Source organism: Chenopodium album, chromosome 7 (genome assembly GCF_948465745.1).
Source record: "Chenopodium album chromosome 7, dcCheAlbu1.1, whole genome shotgun sequence".
NCBI classification, from domain to species: domain Eukaryota; kingdom Viridiplantae; phylum Streptophyta; class Magnoliopsida; order Caryophyllales; family Amaranthaceae; genus Chenopodium; species Chenopodium album.
Genome location: NC_137840.1, coordinates 1,310,017 through 1,330,337, shown reverse-complemented (window position 1 = coordinate 1,330,337; position 20,321 = coordinate 1,310,017). Strand labels below are relative to the sequence as shown.

The 20,321-nt window shown below is 35.2% G+C and overlaps 1 protein-coding gene across 1 annotated transcript; it reads left to right on the top strand.

The window, feature by feature from the left end:
• Nucleotides 1–6,321: 6,321 nt before the first annotated feature.
• Nucleotides 6,322–17,322, top strand: LOC145638772 (uncharacterized). Its single transcript, XM_081689783.1, has 13 exons — nt 6,322–6,741; nt 7,463–8,789; nt 11,623–11,847; nt 11,939–12,156; nt 13,468–13,542; nt 14,459–14,530; nt 14,611–14,709; nt 15,315–15,386; nt 15,475–15,589; nt 15,775–15,843; nt 15,995–16,259; nt 16,350–16,425; nt 16,669–17,322. Exons 1-13 carry the CDS (start codon nt 6,598–6,600, stop codon nt 17,086–17,088), a joined length of 3,177 nt encoding a protein of 1,058 aa, XP_081545909.1. The 5' UTR covers nt 6,322–6,597; the 3' UTR covers nt 17,089–17,322.
• The last annotated feature ends 2,999 nt before the right edge of the window (nt 17,323–20,321 follow it).

The following is a 20,321-nucleotide window of genomic DNA, read 5'->3' as shown; positions in this document are numbered from 1 at the left end:
CACACGCCCGATTGGGCGAAGGGGGCGCCCGATCGGGCCCGCCTTTCTTCCTATGCCCATCCTTCAGTGCTGCACCCGATCGAGCCTACGCTCACCCGATCGGGCCCGCATCTCCTTGGCAGCTGGCATGCGCGCAGCTCGCCCGATCGGGCGTAAGTTTGCCCGATCGGGCCCGGCTTCATCTTGGAGGTTTGGACTTCGATTTGGGCTAGATTTCTCGGCCCAATCCATATTTCCTCTCGGGTCTCAAATACATAGTCCAATTGCCTCGGGCTCCAAAAATGGTCGTGCTCCTCCAATGCTCATAGTCGCCTCATAAAAATCCCGGGAAAATGCTCCAAAGGTGAAATTCCCTGCAAAACTTAACCAAAACTACGAAAACACTAGAAAACACATATTAGTAATAAAAGTGGCCCCAAAGGGCCAAAAACACTACTAATTATGACCAAGGTGCGGGGGTAAAATACTGTATAAAATGGACACATCAACAACGAATTAATCATTAACCTAAGAAATCAACAATAAAATTTACATATTGATTAGAGGTTTGATGCTGATAATGTGTTGTAAAATAAGGAAAAATATAAAAGATTGAGAGGGAATTGAAATGTGTATTCTACTTATTTTTATATGATGGAGGTACATATATATATATATATATATATATATATATGTATATATATAGTACAATTGATAGAGTTTGCTTGGAAAATAATAAGCCCTAAACTCTAGAAAGCTCTAGAGTGATACAGAATTGACATCCACAAATATGTATAGATAAGAATAACCCTATATCTAGAATATTTCGGAATGATATAAGGAGCATAATGGTCATCCACACGATATTTCATAACATAAAGTAATTTTTCAACCTATCTAAATCTTTCTTTTTACTATTAGGTCCTGTTCACTTCACCTTGTTTTTGCTGAACTGAAATTAATTTTACTGAACTGAAATTATTTTTACTGAATTTCTATTATATTTATTCTTTGATTTTACTGAACTTAAATTATTTTTACTGAACTAAAATTATTTTTGCTGAACTGAAATTAATTTTATTGAACTAAAATTAATTACTGAATTTATTACTTGATTTCAATTTTTTTTCCTTTAAAATTATCTTTGCGGTTTTATTGAATTGAATTATATGAAATTGTCATGGGTTATTTATTCTTATGTCATCCTCATAAGTTTCCTCCAAAAAAAAAAATGCCATCCTCATAAGTCATAATGCAATTTTTTCCCCCTATGTAGAGTGTCACCCGGAGATCATCTAGTTTTTCTAATACCCCTTTATCTCATAATTTAGTTTCTGTTTTTCTATTTTGGAGAACCAAAATTTTGTTCCTGATTCTATTTTGGATTGTATGTACTCCCTCCGTTTTTAAATACTTGCTCCATTTCTCCATGCACGGAGTTTTTAGGAGAAATTGGATAAAGTAATAAAATATGGAAGTAGTGGGGTTGGTGGAAGAATAAAAAATTGTAAAAAAAACCAAAAATAATGGATAGAATTGAAGGAGAGAGAATATGAAATTAATATTGTTGGGTCCACTTGGTGAGAGAAGTTAATTAAATTATGTAAAAGCTTTCTAAATAAGAAAATAGAGCAAGTATTTATAAACGGTCGGAAAAGGAAAGTGAAACAAGTATTTAAAAGCGGATGGAGTAAAAATCATTATACACTCACTTTTATTTTTATTATTTTTATTTTTTAAAATTTTATTCATTGTATTTCCTAATTTATTCTTGAATGTTGTACAATTTTCAGCTGTCTCTCTCTAACTTTTTCAATAAGGGCCTATTCTCATTGACTGAACTGAGTTGAACTGAACTGAATTGAAATGAATATTTTATAAGAGAAGAAAATTAGGAGCTGAACTGAACTGAACTTATTGGAGCTGAAGTGAAAGTAATCATATCAAAACAGGCCCTAATTGTATTTTTCTCTTTTATTAAAATACGTTAGCCACTTTCAGTGGCGGTGTAATACCCCGTATTTTTATACGTATTTTACTTAAAATATGTATTTTATAAGGGTATTTAAATAATTTTAGTATTTTAATTATGATGTTTTAATTATTTATCCCATGTAAGTTGGCAATATTTTATTAAAGGATAGTTTGTTTAATTAATTATTAAATAGAAGTTGGGGTTTTATTTTAAGAAATTATGATTTTTAACAAGTTTTAGTAGGGAAGGGATTAGGAAAAACTAAAGGAGAAAAGTTTAGGGTAAAAGGGGTGATAGAGAAGGGGTATAAATATCTCTCTTATGAGGCAATTCAACTTTGCCCAGAGTGGAGAAAACCCAAGGTAAACTTCTCTCCCTTTTCTCTTTATTTTCTTATTTCTTTTCTTTTTCTCTCTCCTTCCCTTCCCCTTCTTGTTGCGCACCACCACCACCGGCGACCACCACCACTGGTGGGCCGCCGACCACCAGCACCAACCGGCAGCAGCGGCGACCACCGGCGTTGGCAGCAGCCGGCAGTGGCGCCGGCCTGCTGTCGGCAGTCACATCCTTCGAAAAAAAAACAAAAGTTTTAAAAATCAAATCTTTCTTACCCAAATCTAATCTAGGCTTTAATCTAATTGTAAATTATGAGTTTGGAGATTTAATTTTGATGTTTAGTTATTGTAATTATGTTAATTAATTTTCAGATTTGGTTTTTAATTAAAAAACCCCAATTTTTGAAACCCTGGGTTCTTGATTCATGAGTTATTGAAGGATTATGATGTATAATGGGGTAGACCTTTGTTTTAAGTGTTTTAAAGCTTAATTACAGCAAGTTTTAATTATAATAAAGTGCTGGAATTTTATGTAGAACACCTAATATTATGTTTCTTGAAGAAATTTTAATTACCCATTAATTGGGACTTCATTATGGTGTTTTAAATATAAATTCAGCTTACTTTAATTGAATTATGAGGGGTTTTAAAATAGTATATATTGTTGGAAATTTGTTTAGAGTGGATATTAATACTCTATTATGAATTTAATGTGTAGGAGACTTTGAAGTAAGCAATTTCTACTAGTCGTGGCAATTTTAAAATAGTACTCAAGGTACGTACGCGTACTTAGCATATTTTTGGTGATGTAGTATCATGCTAGACTTGACTTAATTAATCCTAAATAGTATCATGCTAAGATTTATGATTGGAATTGTGGATTTTTGATATTGGTGATTAAATTAGAAAGTATGATTTATTTGAGATGGATTAATAGTTGGAAAATTAATGTTTGGCATGTTGTGTTTGAATCACACTTTTATTTATGGCATGTTAAAATGCATGATTAATTATACTACATGTTTAATTAATAATTATGTTAGAAATATTGAAAAGGAATTTTATTATGGTTCAAATAATTTTTATTGATGCTTTAAGCATAAGGAAGGAGCTATATAAGTGTCTGTGTACACAAGGAATAAATTGTATGTTGGTGCCTTTGTGCACTTAAGGTGTTTTTAACACCGAGGGATAGGATTTTTGGCGCTTTATGCGTTTAAGGTGTCTTTGACACTGAGATAGAATTAAAAAGGGTTCAACATTAAATAATATGTGGTCACTAATTATTCAAGAATTAATTTGGCATGTTTGATTGATTGAATAATTATTGTTGATTGATTTATTATGCTTTGAGAGTCATCACCAAGTCCAATAACATGTAAATAACGTAAAGTGAAAGAGATTACGCACCAAAACTCTTGGAACGTATATACCTTGAGTATGAACAATGGGGGGAGTTATGGGGTTTTATATTTAACCATAACTTCTAATGGAGTACAGAACCTTGTACATTCCTTTTTATTTATTATTATGCGCAGGAATTCCGCCACCTTTGAGTGGTTTTGTCGCTGGCACGGTTAGCTCCCGTGTCAGTTAACCTCAATTTATTGGGGGAGGATAGTTGGAAACTCGTTCGATGCGTAATCAACGCTAAATGAATTATTTAGTGTCTAGTCATTGTGTTTTGTTGATTGATGTGTGTGCTTGTAAACAGGTGCAAAGAGGTAAGTGTGTTGATAGGTGAAAGCATGTTAGTGTGTTTAATTTACGCTTATGTACTCAGCTTTGCTGATTGTGTGTGTTTGGCCATGTCTTTACCTTGGCCCTATGATGACCCATTTTTAATGGAGAGTAGTGGAAACAAGTAGAGATAAACTTTTCAGGTATTGAAGCATAATCATGATGGGGCATGAGAGAAGAGTGAATCTTGCTAGCTTTCATTAGGTTACGATGTGTTTTATGCTTTATTTATTTATTTATGACTAACACAAAGGTTTGGTTTTGGAACGGTTTTGAATAAGGGCCTTTAATGGTTCCAAGTTGTAGTTTGATTTTATTTGACTTTGTTTGTTTGATTTTAAACTTTACTTTTGTTTGGTGGACTTTTGAGTTGACTTGTTTAAACGGTTTTTAATTTTAAATCTTCCGCTGTGTATCTTTGATATTTGCCTTAACCGTTTTCACGGTGGTGGTAATGTCTTAGATATTCCTAAATCGTATTTTAAAGTGTAGAATGAGTGTTTAAAGGAAAGGAATTTCTAGGGTGTTACAGGTGGATCCAGGAATCCGAACTAGGGGTAGCACTAGACAATAATAATTATAATAAAAAAGTATAACATTGTTGTAACGTATCATAATATATAATCAGCCAAATATGGATATAATGCGTTGTGTAGTCGTATAATAATTAACAATCAAATTTAGACATTTATATTAACAAGTTCAATTATATTGTGGATATCGATTATAATATTATAAACTTTCTACCTGTTTATTTTTTATTTTGTAAAAGTTACATATGAATTTATACCGAAAACTTTGGTGTAAATTTTTCCTTGTGCACATATGCTAACGTAAAACTTTGACTGAAAATATATTTAATAATTAATCTTATAATAATTGAATATTAAAGTAATAAATTTGACGATTCCAACAAGTACCCACATGAATATATTTATTGTTATGTATAAATCACAAATATTAGCTAAAGTGAATTAGATAAATTGTACAAAAAGTCAAAACGTTTCATTTATTTAAACGTAGTTGGAGTATGATTTTTTATAATTATTTCAGTGTAAATTTTCATACGATTATAAATAAGATTTAATAATGGCCAAATAAATGCAATAAATATTATGTAATGAAAATGAGAAGAATGTCATAAAATATAGCAGAGAGAGTATTTCATATTAACAAGGACTGTTTATAAAAAGTGTGAAAATGAAAAAAAAAATTTATCGTGAAAAGATAGTAATAGGTTATCCTTGTGTTAATTAAATACGTAGTAGGAGGAAAATGAAAATTCAATTGGGTTCAAAGCAAAAAAAAAAAATTTGATGCTATGGGGTCTCGAATCCTGACCTTCTTAAACAAAGATTGTTCACCCATCTAACTCCCTAACCACTGAAGCAATGCTGGGGTCATTTAACATTGATACAAATTATAATATATATACAGATATAAGGGACGCTTTTCCATTTTTTTTTGTGGGGGTAGCACATGCCCCCCTCCCCCGGGCGTCAACGTGGATCCGCCACTGGCCACTTTCTGTTAGTATATAAGCAAATTAAACGGAAAAACTTATCTCAATGTTGTGTAGACCAATTGACAATTGCCGCGTCATGGTAAACCACTGACCTAAAAGACGATTCCGCGCTACCCCGGTGCAGTAGACATTAAGCGGTTGTCTTCCAGGATAAGCACGACGTCGAAATTTGTGTGCACTCACAAACCCGAGTGGAACCAGAATACTTGCCCAAAAACCGAAGGGATAAATTTAAAGAGGGTAAAAGATAGTTGATTTTTGTGTGTCTTATGGAAGCAAGGAAACATGAATATATATATGTGTTTTAAGAGGTTGGAGCATAGCTTATAAAGCATCGGAATAAAGGGTAAAACCATCAGCCATTAAAGGCATAAATGCCATACTTAATCAACATTAACTAGCCATTAAAAGAGCTAATAAATGGGTAATTCAAGGGAGCATAATTACCGGCTATTAAAAGCAATTTCAACAGTCACACACAATTAATTATGTGACTTTCTTTGTTTAACATCAAGAACTTCCAACACTTTCTCCTTCTATTTCTTAAATACCGTGAAAAAAAACAAGTAAAAACTGTATTGGTGCGACGGAGGGAGTAGTAAATAAATGACGAAAATTTGCAAACCCACAAGTCCACGACAATAGTACTACTATCTCCGTTGCATATTATTTGCAACGATTTGACATAAAATAGAGAGGAAAAATGTCTAATCGTTGCAAATAATATGTAACGGAGGTAGTAAGTATCTAAAAGCGTAGAGGAAGAAACGAAGAATGCACTGATCTAAAAATTTGATAAAAATGCTCCAAACCGAAATTGCTTGATTAGCTGTGCACTTTTCTCTCTTCATTTTCCTGCTCTTCACTCTCTCTCTCTCTTCATTTCCCATCTGACTCCTTCAATTTCCCCAATATCTTTTATTGGGGAGAATTTTAAATCCCTAATTTCACAAATTTTACTCTCAATTTTCACATTTTTTTTTAATTTTTTTTTGATGTACTAATTATTTAGTTCGATTAATTCCGGGTTTGAAGATTTGACAATGGCGGGTCAAAATCAAGGAAATATGGATCAATTTGAGGCGTTTTTTAAAAGGGCAGATTTGGATCATGATGGTCGGATTAGTGGTGCTGAAGCTGTCGCTTTTTTTCAAGGATCTGGGTTGAATAAACAAGTTCTTGCTCAGGTTTTGCTCTTTTTGATTTCTTTTTTAAATTTTGATATGTTATATCTAGGGCATTATTTGTGTACTGGGATTTGTTTATTTGTTGATGATGTGAATTATTAATGTGAATGTGGTTTAAATTATTCAAATGGGAGCTTAATTGTTTTTAGAATTTGATTAAAATTGGGTAAGTTGTGAATTTTGGGTGCTTTTTTTTTTTTTATTATTTTTTTTATTTTTATAATGCATTCTTTGTGGTTAGTGTGAACAATTTCATGTTATATGTTTGAATATTTAGTTATTTACGAGTATTTATCTTATATCCTTGCTTAATTTGCTAAGATTGTGAGAAAAGTCTAGCAATTTTATGGATTAGTTGGTTGAGTTGGACCGGAACCACAATGTTGAGTAGACTTGTCGTAAGAGGTTTAAAGACTAGCTATACTACGAATCATAGGATGGATGTCCATGATTGAACCCTTTTGTTGAAAATAAAGTTTATAGCTTCCGCGAGGTGAGAGGTCACGATTTGAGTGAAAATTTGTATAGACCAGGCATTTTTCTACGAAGTATATGGTTATAGGTTTTTATGCTAGAATTAATGATGTGAACATCTAGTAATGAAGTTAGTCTTCCTCCTGTATTGATATGGAGGTTAAAAAAGTTACATTGTCAATGATCCAAGTATCCAACAATTGTGTACTGAAATAGTTCTGATTCGTGTTTGTTCGATTGGTTGTAGATATGGATGCATGCTGATCAGAATCGTGCTGGTTTCCTTGGTCGTCAAGAGTTTTATAATGCTCTCAAGTTGGTAACAGTGGCACAGTCTAAGCGAGAACTGACTCCTGAGATTGTGAGGTCAGCATTGCATGGACCAGCTTCAGCCAGGATCCCTCCTCCACAAATAAATCTACCTCCTGCCGCTACACCTCAAGCATCTCCTGTGCCTAATTCACCTGCAATGTCGATGGGTTCTGGGATGCCTACAGCGCCACAAAATCTTGGTTATAGAGGGCCTTTACCACCTAACCAGAACATGCAGCAGCAATATTTCCAAACTCCAGGGAACCAATTGACGAGGCCTGCTCAAGGTCTGCCTTCTAGCTCTGCTTCACATCCTATTCAAAGTGGTCATGGTCTTCAAAATTTAGGTGTCTCATCAACTGGGGTTCCAAACTCTAATTTGTCATTTCCTGGTCGTCCAAGCTTAGGCATGTCGACCCCTGGTTTCCAGAGCTCGGGCATGTCTACCCCTGGTTTCCAGAGCTCCGGCATGTCGACCCCTGGTTTCCAGAGCTCCGGCATGACGACCCCTAGTTTCCAAAGCTCAGGCATGTCGACCCCTGGTTTTCCAAGCCCAGGAATGTCGGCTCCTGGTGTCCCAAGTTCTGGAATGGCTCCATCTGTTGTTCCAAGCTCAGGAACATCTACTACTGGTCATCCACACTCTAGTGTCTCAGCCAATTGGATGGGTGGAAACATGAGTGGGGCTCCTTATGGACAAATGTCACAAGTTTCAAATATGGGGACCACTACATCTACGCCACAAAATATGCCAGTGACCCCCCAAGCTGCCAACGATAGCTCTAAAGCAACTGCTGCCTCTGGAGGTGACCCTTTTGCTGCTTTTTCAATGACCAAACCAGGTGCTTCTCCAGCAACATCTTCAGCTATAGTTCCTGTGTCTGCTCCAGCCCCAGCATCCTCCATAACAACTTCGTCGGCAATCGTTCCTGTAGCCTCTTCAACACAGGCTCCGTTAAGATCAAATTCTCTTGATTCATTACAGAGTGCCTTTGTGAATCAGCCTGTGGGTGGTGGTCAGCCACATCAGGCACAAGCTTTCTCGAATCTGTCTCAGTCTTTACCTCAAGTCACTTCCTCTGGTGTTTCACCTGGACCCGTTAAGCCTACTCTAGAACAATCCCAGCCACCATGGCCAAAGATGACTACTCCAGGTATACAAAAATATACCAAAGTATTCACAGAGGTGGACACTGATCGAGATGGAAAAATCACGGGTCAACAGGCACGTAATCTGTTCCTGAGCTGGAGACTACCAAGAGGTAAACTGCTGTTCTTATTCCTGGGATTGAGAATTCCAAATTAAGTGAATAATATTTTTATTTAGAAAAATAAATGAATTTCCCAGTGTAGCAGTTGGTTTCAACATTTCTGTATATGATCTCTCACCATTTCCCCGTGAATGCTATTTTCGCAATGTAAAATTTGAGGCTTTGCTGTTTTATTGTTATCACTTATCAGGGCATGGCCCTTGGATTATTTTCTCCACTTATCAGGTTTATATATTTGCTTCACTATTTCTTGCTGCTAACAGCTGTCAGTTGCAATGTTTGATGAAGAAATTTAGATTTAGGATTTGGAAATAAAAATCTCTAGATTTATTAATTTATAAAGAATTTGATGATATGAATTATAATTTTCAAAATCATGCTCTCACCTTTGTCTTGGATAGTTGGATATATTTATTGTCTTCAGTATGGGGATCAAATTTCAAATGGTTGGAAGAGGATTTGACTTTAGTTTGCTGGATGTGCTTTAAAGAATTACTACTGATCTTAAACAGATTGAAACTTCCAAAATATCCTTGTAAAGATTTGTAGATGATTGACCCCTCTCCATAGTCTCATTCTTTAACCTAGGGCCTAGGCAACCTCAAATGAGAAAATTCCGACACAACTATAAGGTGCAATATTTCCGAGCATCAGGAGAATTACACAATCACTTCATACTTCTTTGTCCTCTCAATTTGAATACAATGTAGTTCTTTGATTCAATATTTCTGGTAGGTAATGAGTGGGAATTTCGTAAAAGTAATTCTGCTCTGTAGACCAAATTGTAATATGAATACTAATTAAAATTTATCAAGGGTGGGGAGGAGAGGTGGTGATTTAGAAGCCTCACTTAGAGCTAATGGGTAGATAATATAATTTTCTTTAATAAGTTGGTGTGTTATTCATTCAATGGTAGAGAATGAAGCGATTGATATAATCCCAAGTTGCTCCCTTGTTTAAATGGACAAAATAGGTATGATACGTGATTAAGTGCTGCTCTTAGGGCACTATAAACATTAAATGTACTTCCTTGATTAGTTTAAGATTAGAAATTCATGTCAAAATCTTGTTTTGATTAGTGTAATTAATTTTGGATTAGTACTTAATATTTCCACTTTTAGATCATATATCCAAACCATATGTCATTTTCCTTAATAAAATTTACAAGAAAAGCAATGCCAATTGACCTCTACAAGGTGTTGGCATTAAGAAATTAAACCAAACAATTTAGTGAGTTGATGTAAGGGAAGTAGAAAAACCTTGGTTGCTGCCTAGAATCGAACAAGGCCACAAGATACACCCATTTACAGATTTCTCAAACACCCAACAAGCTGGCAAGTCGCATGACCACCACACGATCCTCCCTAATTCTATTCCTATTTTGGAGAAGCAATAATGAGAATTGGGTTGTTGAAGTTTGAAGCTGGTTCCCTTTAGTAGTTTGGCAGAGCTTGCAAATCAACATAAGTATGTTGACTTGGCATTGTTGAGTACTTCGATAGGCTTTTGTAAAGTTTCCATTTTGAGCGTCACTTCTCCATCTACATTTTGTAGATACGATCATAAAATCTACAAGTAGAGGATTTGATTTTTATCTAGCTTTCTTGCCTGAGTGTTACTATGTTTGTTAGAGCTTGATGTTGTTTTCTTAGTCCTCCTTTGGTGTAAGGTTGGTATCTTTTAGTATTAGTCTTAATGCTGATTCTTGTGAAATGGAGATCTATTGATTGAAGCAAGGGAGTTATGTGAATCTAATACTCAGGTTATTAAAGACAGATTATTGGAAGAATTGGGATGTTTGGCAATAAGGATCTTTGTTGGCTTAGATTGTCTGAATTCCAACATGCGTTTCAATATGTTGGATATAAAGATAGTGAGTTAATATATGTTTTGGGTAATGAAGCATATTGATTTCAATGGTATGAAAACAAAGAGGTTACCGAGCTGTCATATACAATAATAAATTCAAACCATATACGTTGAAATAAGAATGAAAATAATGATGCCTTTTCTAAGATGTCCTATATGGTGAATTAGTGATGGTGATGATTATTGAGGCTAGAGCAGTTATTGTTTAATGCTATCTTTCAATGATAGGATGACTTTTTGATGTGAACTTTCAGCGTTATGATAACCAAACATAATTTTAAGGGAGTGGTGTTATAGTGTTGCAGTTTATTTGGGGGTAACTACAAAAATTTATCAATCCTGAGAGGAACTTATTTATTTTATAATTTTTTTTTTGAAAAAATATTTTTTTTTTCTCTTTTTTCATAAATGCTTAACTTGCCTTTCTGCATGTATACATACCACCTATATTACCAGAAATCGCTTTAGGGTCTGATACCACTCTCCTCTAAAAAGGATTGTGGGCAAGGGATCATCATATTATTATTAAATGCAAAGCATGATAGTATCTTAAAACAATGGACTATGATGGAAGCATGGACAACCCCTGAGATAACTGACAAAGTTGCTGGATGCACTCGTCAGCGCTGCACAAAGGACAGATAGGATTCCTCATTCTATAGAAGGTAGGAACTGGCAAGTTTGCTCCTTAGAGAAACTCAAGGACTGTATGCTATATGCTGGATTGTGTTTATATCATCTGTGCAAAATTTGCCTCTGGAGGAAGTTAGCAAATGCATATTTTATGTTAGGCTTGTATGTTACTCCTGATTGATTGATGTAAAATAAGCATATTACTCCCTCTTACATACTTCATGTATTTTTTTCTGTCTTATGTCTATAGCTGTAGAGACAATCATTCTAGTAATCGGTATATATGCTCTGCTCATCGTATGATCCAATTTTTATTTCTCAGAGGTTTTAAAGCAGGTGTGGGACTTAGCTGACCAGGATAATGACAGCATGCTTTCATTAAGGGAGTTATGCATAGCCCTGTATTTGATGGAGCGGTATAGAGAAGGGCGTCCCCTTCCAGCTTCACTTCCCAATAGCATTATGTTAGATGAAACTCTTATGCGGATGTCAGGTCTTCCAAATTCATCGCATGGTAATGCAGCATGGGGAGCAGCATCTGGTACTGGTATGGTTAACACTCTAATTCTCCGATGTCATGTCTTTTTTTTTTTCATTCTTCGTGTTATTTTTGCTTAGTGGTCCCTTTTTAAAATTAGGTTACAGGCCAGTACAGGGAAGCGCTGCTTCCTCACCTGGTGCAGCTGGTTTGAGGCCAGTCATGAATTCAGCTCCTCAGCCTGATATGACCATGCAATTCCAGCAGCCAAAGTCAAGAGCATCTGTATTAGATAATTCCCAAGCAAACCATTTTAGTGACGGTGAGAAGGATTTGCTGCAATCAAGTGCTCTAGAAACAAATGATGCCGAAAATAAGGTATTGGCTTTCAACATGCTAATTACGTTGGTAATACTTGGCATTTCTTGGTTTTATAGCTGAAAATTAAGCCTTTTAGGATTTTGTATTGTTGGAAATTGGAGTCAAGCATTAGGTTTTGAGTGATAATTGACGTTTGTTAACTTTTAGTTACAGTACATTTTGGTGGTCCAAGGACATTTTTCCTTTCCTTTTTTTTCTTTCATGCCCTCCTTTTGTCCACAAGTGATCCTCCCTTCTCGTCTCTCTATTATATCTTTTGATTACTTGATCCTGCAAATTACACTGCACTAAATGCTTTCATGGCTCTTATCTCTTTGTAGATATATGTTCTATGATAGTACTTTTCCATGTTCTCATGAACTTAAGGGCAGCTCCCTTGGTGTTTTTCATTTTATGTAGCTACAAAATTTATTTTTAATTTGTTTATGATTATCCAGCCTTTTCTTCTTATACATCTTCTCTAATGTCATTTAAGAACAGTAAGAATTAGCAGTGGCCTTAATTTTTTTACAACAACTTTTTACAAAGCTGTTTATTTTCTTGAGAAAAAAAAAGCTATTGGTGGAAATATTTTGTTTGTTTGTTTCCTGTGCAATTCATCAGTTTATAAAGGGACACACCTTTTTAAAAACTTGAGCAGCGCACTAGTTCTATGTAATACTCCATAGTATCGAATTCACAATGAGAACTCTGAAAAGTGATCACTCTGTACTAAATCTGTTATCCTCATCAATATGATATAAAACCTAAGTGCTCCCTGATATATGAATACATAGCTTTTATAAGTTGAATGTGCTGTCTGGTGAGGATGCATGAACTATGGGGAGAACATGATGCACATGGTTGAAGCAGTTTCCACTTCATACAGACATTGGAGGTTCTGGTGACATTATAGCAAAAAATAGGATTCTCAGTACTAGATGCTAGTTGATATTTTGTACTTAGATGCTAGTTATTGTAGAGTATGGGATGCTCATAAGAATCTATCACATTTCCCCCGGTTCAAATGTTTCTGACTTCAAATGCAGTATTTGTATACAAGTTGGGATTAGATCTTTGAAATCAAGTACCTGATTGATTTCAATTTCAAAGCAAGACAGTAATCAATTTGCATTAGGAATCTTACTTGTCTAACTACTGTATTTATTTGTGTTACTTCAATATTGTTCAGTTTATGTTGTATTATGACATTGGTTGCTTACACATACATTGACAGCAGCACTGCTTTTATTATTTGAATATTGAAATTGTTTTTACCTTTTGTTTTCATCTTCATCAGAATCTTTAACTTTTGTTCATGAATTGAAGGTTGAAAAGGTGGAGAAAGTGTATCTAGATTCCAGGGAAAAGCTTGAGTTCTACCGTACAAAAATGCAGGAACTTGTGAGTTTATAAGTTTTAGATTTTTCCTACTTTTTCAGGAATTTTATTGGCACAGTGCACTGAACCTTCAATTCTTTCTATACGGATGTGTGTATGTTTTTTTAAGCAGGACTGTAGTAATAATTTATACCCTGATCTAATGAATTAAAATTTGAGTAGAAGTTTACTCTGATTGGATAATCTTTACCATACAGTGGTATTATTATTTTCTCTCTCTTTCTTTTGCTATTAGTATGCTGTTAAAGTTGATCAGTTATTCATTTTCGAAATCTGACAAGTAATTAGGTTCATTGATGGCTGCTGGGTAGGTCATAAAATTAGACAGTGACAAACAAAAAACTGTCATACCATTATCCCAATGCTCGTTTTTTATTTTTATTTTTAAAAATGAGTAGCTAGCAGTAAAACTCTGCAAGGAATCTCTTTCTATGCTGTTCTCAGTGTGGGAAAGTCCCACTCATTTATGAAATATTAATGGTTATTACTTGCATTTAAAATCTTGTAGGGACAACTAAAATGGGAAAAAAATGATACTAATATCAGCAGTCAACTTGATTGCTAGTATCATGATTGAGATGCAAGCTTCAATATATTTATATACGAAGTTTTCTTTTTTTTTTTGTTAAAATTTTTATAGGGCACTTACAGAGGGATCAAATCATCCTGATTCCTGAATGTGTGAGATAGTCCAATTTCCTATTGAAACCTCTGCAGAGACTTTGACTTTTCATTTGATTGGATGTTGATCTTAAATTTTAAGGCGCCGTTAGAATACCTGCTGGCTCTGCGTAGTGTTGTTAAACTGGATTGGGAACTTTTATGTCCATAGTGTGCATTTTAGTAGCACTTGTATCTACATGATTAGTTTTATTTATTTTAAATAATGTTATGAATGTCAATTTGATTTATTTTATAGGTTCTATACAAAAGTCGATGTGATAATCGACTGAATGAAATCATTGAGAGAGCATCTGCAGACAAGCGTGAGGTAAATCATATGTCCAGGGAATTTCATACATTGCATTATTGTCCCTCAACCCACATGAATCTAACAAAGTGATTTCTCAGGCGGATTTACTGGGAAAGAAATATGAAGAAAAATATAAGCAAGTAGCAGAAATAGCTTCCAAGCTAACTATCGAAGAGGCTAATTTCCGAGAATATCAGGTAACTCTTTCTTGATTGACATTTTCTTCCTATGAAAATGATTATTCCATGATGTGTGCAAGATTGGTGTCTTTTGTGGTCTATGACTTTCTTTGATATCGTTCTATTGCAATCCTGGACAGCACTAAAATTTAAGTGACAAATTGTTGTGCAGTTGAGGTCTCTTCATGTGTATTCTTCCTATAATCTACGGTATCTATTAATTGAATTTATGTGTTTTCTTCCTTAGAAATTTACTCGCATGTGCAGTTGTGCTTGAGGCAATAGGTGTACTATGATTATTCCATGCAATGGGGTCATTTTCTTACTGATTTTTCTATTATGTCTTTATTCCAGCTACTCCTTTCTTTCTTCCTTTATTCCCTTACTTTAACTTGTAGAGTGTTTTTTTTTTTCTCATATATCATTGCTCCATCTTTTTCACGAAGTTTGACTATTCCTCTATCTTAATTTCGTTAATGAATTAACTGCTTCTATAATTTGAGTCTACACATGCCTTGACAGCTTTCTGTTAGGAGTATATGATACATTGGTGGTTGCATAAAATTTTAGTCTCTAAGGCTAGGTTGTTTTCTTTTACAAATTTCTGTCTTTATTTTATTCAGGGGCGAAAAGCGGAGTTGCAGCAAGCAATTATTAACATGGAACAAGGTGGAAGTGTGGACGGTATTCTTCAGGTAGAGTGCAACAGATAGTTTATGACGGTTAACGCATGAATCTTGCTTTCAATTCTAGACTTGTATCCATGATTTTCTCTTTTTATAGGTACGTGCTGATAGGATACTGTCAGATTTTGAGGAGCTCCTAAAAGCTTTGTCTGAACGCTGCAACAAACATGGAATAGAGATAAAGTCCGCAGCATTGATTGAGCTTCCTAAAGGTAGTTTGAGTCTCTTAATCTTGCTTCTGTGTTAACTTACCCCTTTCTTAATTTCCAGTTACGTCTTATGTATTGAAACTTCATTATATCATATGTTGGGAATTGTTTGCTTGTTTAGTGCTAGCTTATAGTGTGATAAAGTGAAGCTAATTGTGAATTGACCTGAATATTGTAATAATCTTAAGGCTGGCAACCTGGAATTCAAGAAGGAGCTGCTGTCTGGGATGAAGAATGGGACAAGTTTGATGATGAAGGTATGCATTGTAGGAATTTTGTTGCTTACTTTTTGTTGATGAAGTTGTTCATATTTCAAATTATATTATTTCTAGAGCGCTTCAAATTTCTCGTTTACTGCACAAAGAGAGTAAAAAAGAAATTTGGTGTCTAATCACTTTATTTCTTCAGGACTCCAATTTGACAAGGAGGTCAGTACAGACACACAAACTGCTAAGACCTCTCCGAGATCCACATTATTCGAGAATGGAACATACTCTCATGATGATGTATATAGCCCTGATAGTAAAGGTGAACATGCTTTTGATAGTGAATCTGCATACCCCCATAGTGAAGATGATTCAGCAAGAAGCCCACATGGAAGTCCAGTACCTCGAGCATCACAAGATTTTTCAGATATTTTTGCAAAGAGCGAGGCAGATACAGATTTCCAGCAGTATGCTTTGTCCATTCTTTGCCTTTTTGTTCAACAGTTTCATTCAGTTCATTTTTTAAAAAACAATAATTTCTCTTTTGTCCTCCACAGGAGCTTTGATGACCAGGGTTGGGGCAATTTCGATGGTACTGATGATGCAGATTCAGTTTGGGGATTTAATTCCAAGGTAAGCCGGTTGCACCATTGGTTAGTGTTGGATCAAATATTCTTCTTCCCTTGTCTGGAAATGATTGTCACATTGTCCCAGTACCTTGTGATTAAAGATGTGACTTGATTTTAATCATTTTATAACACTAGTAATTTATGTTTATCTTTATCCCTATTACTTAAATATATGCAACACTGGATGTAGGGAGTATATTTCTGTCTTCATCTTTTCATCTAAGGATTTGTTCTTTCATCCTCGCAGGACCAGCGTGGTGATCATCTATTTGAATCCAGTGGCTTTGGTTTAAGTCCTAGAACTGATTCTCCACAAGGGGACAGCAGTTATAATAAAAGAAGCCCATTCAATTTTGCTGACTCTGTGCCAGGAACACCATCGTTTTCTAAGTCTGGTAACTCTCCAAGATATAGTGAGGCTGGGGACAACCTCTTTGATAATTACTCAAGGTTTGATTCCTTCAACATGAATGAAAGCAATCGGTTTTCTCCACCACGTGAAACCCTTACAAGGTTTGACTCCGTAAGTAGCAGCAGGAGTGGCTTTGGTGGCCATAGTCGAGGATTTACTTCGTTTGATGATGCAGATCCCTTTGGATCCTCTGGACCTTTTAAGGTCTCCTCTGAAACACCCAAGAAAGCTTCAGATAATTGGAGTTCATTCTAGTTCATTGGGTTTTGGTCTAGGATCAACTCCTATATTCTTCATTTTGTGGAACAAAGTGATACATGTAGCAACCATTTTTTCGCGTGCTTGTATAGTTTTGATCTTGTGTAAATTTGTCGGTATTTGTTCTTTTGTAATGTTTTGTAGACCTGCAATATGTTTCTCCTAGCATATAGAAACCAGAAGAACGTTGTGCAACATTAATTCATTTGTGTATTGTGTCAGTTGTACGCCTGGTTAGGAGTGAAACGAGATGGTTAAAAGAAACTATGGAGTAGTGAACAATCCACACATAAAAATTACGTTGCCAAGGCATAGTATTTGATAGTACTAGTATTATTTTTTTAGTTCATAAATTTTTTACGTGTTTCCAGGAATTTTGCTTGTTCATACGAGGCCACTTGTGAATTCTTAACATTACAATGTGAACTTGTATGTTGTCTCTACATACAACACCATTAGAAATTTGACACATCAACAAAAAATGGGAGAAAATTAGGAGTTAAATATAAATTGAATTTAATGGAACTTGTGCCTACTATTTTAGCCAATAAAAACATGACAATTTAGAGTTGTATGTAGGGACCACATACAACAATTGTATGTGTAGCCTTTACAGGGCTAGACTGCTGATCTTCTAGAGTAGTCTGACTTTGGGAAACAGACTGTAATCGCCGCTCACCCGAGCTCGGTTCCATAAACCTACAGCTTTCAGAACCTTTCGTACAACCATCAACAAAGAAGAGGAAAGAATAGGTAAGGTTAGAAATTACTAGCTTGTCATTAAGCGTTCTTGAGCCTAGCGAGGGCTCAGTCACTTCAAGGAGAGAAGGGTGGCTTGACCTTTTGGAATTAGAGAATAACTTCTTCGCGCTGGCAGCGTACGCCGTACGTACAAGGCTGTTCGGACCCCTTCCCTCTTGTATGAGGCGCGTTGTCATCGTCTCTTTCTTCTTTTTCCGTTGCAGGTATCTAAACATCTATTAGTTAAGGGGGTTGGGGCGCAAAGCGCAAACCGTTTTTTAATCAAATTATGATATGATTTGGTCGTTCGGAAGAGATTCTCTGAAAGCGTCCCTCACCCAGGACATCGAGCGAAGAGCTCCAATGCGCACATTCGGAGCTAGGCGGATGCCTCCACGGTTGTCCACCCTATGAGGGAGGAGATGCTTGTTAGCACTCAGGCTAGTAGAGCTAAGCGAGTGGACGAAGCTGAGAGTTCGCTCAGACCGAGGCTATCACCTTCTTTGGCCAGATTTTCCAACCTTTTCACAATTACAGTCCCCTTATAGATTTATTGTTTTCTGAGATATAATTCCTTTATTTCATTATAGTTGACACGTTTACTTTAAACCATTATAGAAAATCATATTTTAGGTTAGAGTTGAATAAACAAGTCAACCCCATTTATTCACGGAAATTGATTACAAGGTGAAACAGTGAGAGCACAAAAGACTCTTGTAATTTTGCAAATCTTCAACTCTGTGCGAACGTCAAACTTTCAAAGATGCTACTTGTAGACACCCATTTGTGTCTCCCCAAAACCAAACCCGGTGATGAGTACCTTTCACGTCGAATCATAATCGAATGAAGCAAAAGTGTGGAAAGTCTAGTGTTGCGGAAAGTTTTAATTCTTTTCTCTTCTCTCTGTTTTTGAAAACTTATTTTAAGAAAACAGCAAATCCAGTTTGGTTGGACCATGATATGGGTTCAATAGTAGTGTGGTTGGATGGGGCTTGCAAAGACCTTTCCAACGATATATTATAAGCCCAATTCCGATGAATATTGAGGAAGTTATGACCAATTTATTAAACTGGGCCCGGTTTGAGCTTTATATACGGCCCAATGATCTAGGGGAGGGCCTAATATGATTTATCATTCCTAATTCAATTAGCATTGATAAATTGACTTTTGTTGACTTTTCAGAGTTTTAATCAAAATCAAATAGCATTTTTGAGGAAATTATATGATTTTATCCTTCAGTACGGCAAACTTATCGGATTTTCGAAAACGCGTTAAAATCAGGCTTGGCGCCTAACCCCAGGCCTTGGCGCCTGGAACCAGGCCTGGCGCCTGGCGCTAGTGTTGGTGCCTAGCGCCAGCTAGCCAGGGTTGGCGCCAGCTCTGTTTTCTGTGCGTCAGACTCTGTTTTGTTTAATTTATCTTTTTGGCTGATGTCTCTATAAATATCGTATTAAAAACTCCGTTTTCATTCACCAATTCTCACCTACAATCAGTTTTCATTCATCATCAATTCTCTCTTAATTCTTTATTTCTTTTTCTCAAATACAAAATTCCGCATTCGCAAGACTTAGAAACACCTAGCCATATTCGAAGTTGCCTTCGCCCTAGACGTGAAAGGTTTAATTTCTGAGGGTTTGGTCCCAAATCTCTCTTTCAATTATTTGATTTAATTGTTTTGTTTATTATTTTCCTTGAAGTTACTAACGTGTGTATTTTGTTATTAGAAAGAGGTACGAAGCATCAAAGTAAGTACTTTAATTGTTTTTACTGATATTATGATGTAGAAATCATGTTTATATTGTTATTATGATATTCTTAGTATCATGTCTAGGGTAATATCAAATATATTAAATATGATTGTTACGATGCCTTTTATTCTCTTCCTAATATTTATGATTGTTAGTATCATGTTAGGGCTAAAGATTTGATTTTTATTGCTTAGTGACATGCTAGGGTTTGTTATTAATCTTGTTAGTATCATGCCTAGGATCTTGCTATTATTATTATGCTTTAATATTAACATGAACATGATTATGATTATAATTGTTATAATTTATGATGATTATTATTATTATTTTGATGATGATTATTTATTATAATTATTATTCATGATTATTGATTATTTATTATGTTGCTTGATACATTATTTTATTATTTATTGCTTGATCACACCTTTTATGCATGTTAAAGGGAATTGGTACTTGTAATCACGCTTAATAAGATATTTAATAATCTTGTTAGGGTTAATATGATTATAAATCAAGTGATCGCCAATAATAGATTTATTTGTATATTAAATTCAACCAACATAGATAAACAGGTTTAGGGTTAATCCTATTGATTGCATGTTAATTAAAAAGCGCACATGAATACGATCAGAATAAAGTAAAGGCCTATTATTAGGGCAGGTTCAATCTCTTTTAGGTTGGATTTGTACCTTCATCCCCGAACCCTTATTTGGTTCTAGACCTTATGGAGTTGACGATCTC

What these genes read in the sequence shown, in the direction of transcription:
- LOC145638772 (XM_081689783.1), top strand. Translation starts at nt 6,598, where the DNA reads ATGGCGGGTCAAAATCAAGGAAATATGGATCAATTTGAGGCGTTTTTT. An exon ending in CAAATGATGCCGAAAATAAG is followed by an intron (nt 12,157 to 13,467) that starts GTATTGGCTTTC and finishes CATGAATTGAAG; the next exon opens with GTTGAAAAGGTGGAGAAAGT. An exon ending in GCAGATACAGATTTCCAGCA is followed by an intron (nt 16,260 to 16,349) that starts GTATGCTTTGTC and finishes TGTCCTCCACAG; the next exon opens with GAGCTTTGATGACCAGGGTT.